The sequence below is a fragment of the Thunnus maccoyii genome, chromosome 19 (assembly GCF_910596095.1).
Source record: "Thunnus maccoyii chromosome 19, fThuMac1.1, whole genome shotgun sequence".
NCBI classification, from domain to species: Eukaryota; Metazoa; Chordata; class Actinopteri; order Scombriformes; family Scombridae; genus Thunnus; species Thunnus maccoyii.
The window spans coordinates 12,556,433-12,559,946 of NC_056551.1; the positions used below are offsets into that span (position 1 = coordinate 12,556,433).

Sequence of the window (3,514 nt, forward strand, 5' to 3'; positions counted from 1 at the left end):
CGTCCATTCTACACATATAATATGTGTAATTTAGATCTTTATTGGCTTTGGTGTAAGTCTTCCCATAAAACAAATACTGAGATCTTACATGTCTTAAATCTAGAAAATGAGCAAAAGCTTTATAAAATCAGAGGCCCCAAAAATTCATATATACAGTAGATTGAAAACACTTCTGTGTCTAACGTTTATGTGGTCAGTTACCCAAACAAGTCAGACCACAGAGAGGCAGAGTTCAATATAAAAGTTTTACCCTTTCGCTCATTTATTTGGGTCTGGGAGTTAAGTACACGTGGGGGCAGCAGAGCACACATAGCTCACAGGTCAATGCCTTGTCTGGGTCGAGATAAGGGGTATATCAGAAACAGCGAGGCGAGGAGATGGCTATAATTCCTTCTATTCAGACTTCAAGAGACAGGTGAACAGAAAGACGGACAGTATGGTGAAAGCTGTGATTCTGATTTCTGTGCTGGTCCTGGGGTTGACATGGACTCTCCAGGGGCTGCCTACGGAGGATGTGGTGAGTGGCCAAACTCTGCATTTCTTTCTGTAAAGGATTTTCTATCCTTCTTTTGAGACCTTTTGTTTATTGCCTCTTTATGGCAACAGAGAATAACAGGTCAAATGTCTCATGCCTCATGAAATGTGGATATTTCAAAACATAAAGTTTTGTAAATTATGTCTCCCTTCATAAAATATGAAATATAATAAACCTTTACAAAACAGGTGATGCTGTCAACCAAACTGGAAAAAAAGTGTTTTACTTTTAAGCGGAATACAGTATTTAGAAAAAGAGGTTTTAGGTGTCATTGTATCTCTGACTGAGTCTGTCTGTGGTTGTGATACAGGCTGCTGGGAAGCCTGAAGACCTGGACAGTGGCTCTGATGAGGGCTTTTCTATTAGTAATGCAACTGAGTTCAATGCAACAGGTAAGAGATCAGTTTACTCAACTGATTAATTGCACACCACAGTGCTTGTGTATATGCAGTACAGTTGAGCTGAATATGTGCTGAATGGAAGACCAGAGATCCTGATTATGATGTTAATCACAATAACGACAAACAATACACTAGTGGCTTGTGTTACAGTCAAGTCCTAAGTAATTGTTATCTTCCCTTTCTGTGCAATGTTCTGTATTTTGCTCATTGAGTTGATGTATGAATTGAATAAATAAACTTAACTTGACTTGACTCGCTCTTTCTGTAGAGGCCTGTAAAGCAGCTCCAGAGGCAGGTCCATGTGAGGCAAAAATACCACGTTACTTCTACAGCTCCTCCTCAATGAGCTGCAAAGTCTTCACCTACCAAGGGTGTGGTGGAAACCAGAACAACTTTAAAGATGAGAAAGGGTGTTTGGAGGGATGTCACCCTGATGGTGAGGAGCAAAATACAAAACACAAACTGAACACTGTACATGTAAAGTTGACATTTTACTTGTCACTAGTGTAATGCCTTTTTGCATTTTTATTGTTTTCTCCCCCCAATTTGCAGTGAGGTTCCCAGAAATGGGGCCCCCACATGCACATGATCAACTTTTTTATCATAATTTGATGCACATTCAATGTAATGGTCAGCTCACAGATGTACATAATTCATAAACACTATTAATAGGAACTTTAACTTGCCAACACTGCTTCAGAGGTGGATCATATTAGGTTGTATTGTAGTTTTCAGTTTCAGTTTGTCACATATACTGTATGTTGGTTCCTTTGTGGTTGCAATGTTCTGTATCTCCCTCTCTCTGTTTCTGTAGAGGCCTGTATAGCGCCACCAAAGACAGGTCGATGTAAGGCATCTTTCCAACGTTACTTCTACAACTCCACCTCAATGAGATGTGAAGTCTTCATCTATGGAGGGTGTGCTGGAAACCAGAACAACTTTAAAAGTGAAAAAGAGTGTCTGAGGAGATGTCAAACTAAAGGTGAGGAGGGAAATAGAAAACACCACATGTTACACACATCTGAACACAGTATAAGTAAAGTTGACATTTTACTTGTTCATTCATTGTCAGTGTAATGCCTTTTTGCAGTGAGGTTCCCAGAAATGGGGCCTTCACATGCACATGATCAACTTTTTTATTATAATTAAAAGTAAAGTACTGTGCAGCTCACAGATGTACATAATTCATAAACACTATTAATAGGAACTTTAACTTGCCAACACTGCTTCAGAGGTGGATCATATTAGGTTGCATTGTAGTTTTCAGTTTCAGTTTGTCACATATACTGTATGTTGGTTACTTTGTGATTGAAACTTTCTGTATCACCCTCTCTCTCTCTCTCTCTCTCGCTGTAGAGCTGTGTACAGCACCACCAGCGACAGGTCCATGTAAGGCATCTTTCCAACGTTACTTCTACAACTCCACCTCAATGAGATGTGAAGTCTTCATCTATGGAGGGTGTGCTGGAAACCAGAACAACTTTAAAACTGAAAAAGAGTGTCTGAAGAAATGTCACAAACAAGGTGAGGAGGGAAATATAAAACATATTTCACATGTCTGCATACTGTACATGCATAGTGAGGTTCCCAGTCACAGGTGTCCCACTTGCACACGATCATATTTTTCATTATATTCTGATAAACAATGACAGTACTGTACAGCTCACTGATGTACAGGGATATACATAATAAACACTGTATGAACAAGGACTTGTTCAGAGGTGAAATATTGACTGTCTGAGCACTAGTAGCTGACAAATGCTGCTGATTGTTACTGATGTTTATATTATTTTGTGCACCCAGTACACAGTATGGATATACTATATATGTGCTCATGTAGATTTATATCAAATCCTCACCCAGATATGATTTAATGTATTTTCTCTTTTACAGCATAATTGCATCCAAAAGCCAACTGAAAATCAGTGCAGAAGAATCTGTTTCCTGAAGGTGAAGTGAAATGAGGAAAACACAAACACAAAGATGGAGCATGATCCAACTTCACAAGAGGAGCACATCAAAGAAATATTGTGATTTTTGTCAGCACTTACAGAATATGTTAAGTTATATCACAACAGATCACCAATAAAAGAACTCATTACTGTGTTTGGCTCCATAAAACAGAATTGAATTATTAGATCACCAAGACAGAGATAACAGACAGGCCCAAAAGATGATTACAATGTTTGCAACTCTCAACTTTTTTAGGCTTTCCTGAGAAAATGTTTTTTTCTGATAAAAGCTAAGACAAAGCTATAATTGACATTCTGATAAGTGTGAAAGTTGCTCCTCTACATTTTCACCGGGTCCTGGTTCCCAACATTACTTTTGTGTATTAAATCACTAATTTTGGTCCAATGTTTCTGCTGATTTATCAGTCATGTTACACAAATAATGGAGTATGTGTTTCAGTTGATTAGTTTGTGTTTCACAATGTTATATTTTGTTGAAGGGCTTCAGTCCTGCTGTGATGTTTCTTTTTTGAGAATTTGTGATGGTTGCGCAGATTGTCTGCTAAATCAGTGATAGTGACAACAGGTGTGCATCATTAATTACGCAGTGAGTCATTAGGCCCTGT

General features: G+C 38.4%; 1 protein-coding gene across 1 annotated transcript; it reads left to right on the forward strand.

Moving 5' to 3' along the window:
• The first annotated feature begins 436 nt into the window (after nt 1-436).
• Nucleotides 437-3,000, forward strand: LOC121886127 (carboxypeptidase inhibitor SmCI-like). The gene is made up of 6 exons (XM_042396050.1): nt 437-517; nt 846-927; nt 1,205-1,372; nt 1,751-1,918; nt 2,293-2,460; nt 2,830-3,000. Exons 1-6 carry the CDS (start codon nt 437-439, stop codon nt 2,832-2,834), a joined length of 672 nt encoding a protein of 223 aa, XP_042251984.1. The 3' UTR covers nt 2,835-3,000.
• The last annotated feature ends 514 nt before the right edge of the window (nt 3,001-3,514 follow it).

Bases quoted from the DNA above. Each gene is read 5' to 3' on its own strand.
- LOC121886127 (XM_042396050.1), top strand. From the start codon at position 437: ATGGTGAAAGCTGTGATTCTGATTTCTGTGCTGGTCCTGGGGTTGACA. The intron at 928-1,204 runs GTAAGAGATCAG...CTCTTTCTGTAG, and splicing joins AACTGAGTTCAATGCAACAG to AGGCCTGTAAAGCAGCTCCA. The intron at 1,919-2,292 runs GTGAGGAGGGAA...CTCTCGCTGTAG, and splicing joins GAGGAGATGTCAAACTAAAG to AGCTGTGTACAGCACCACCA.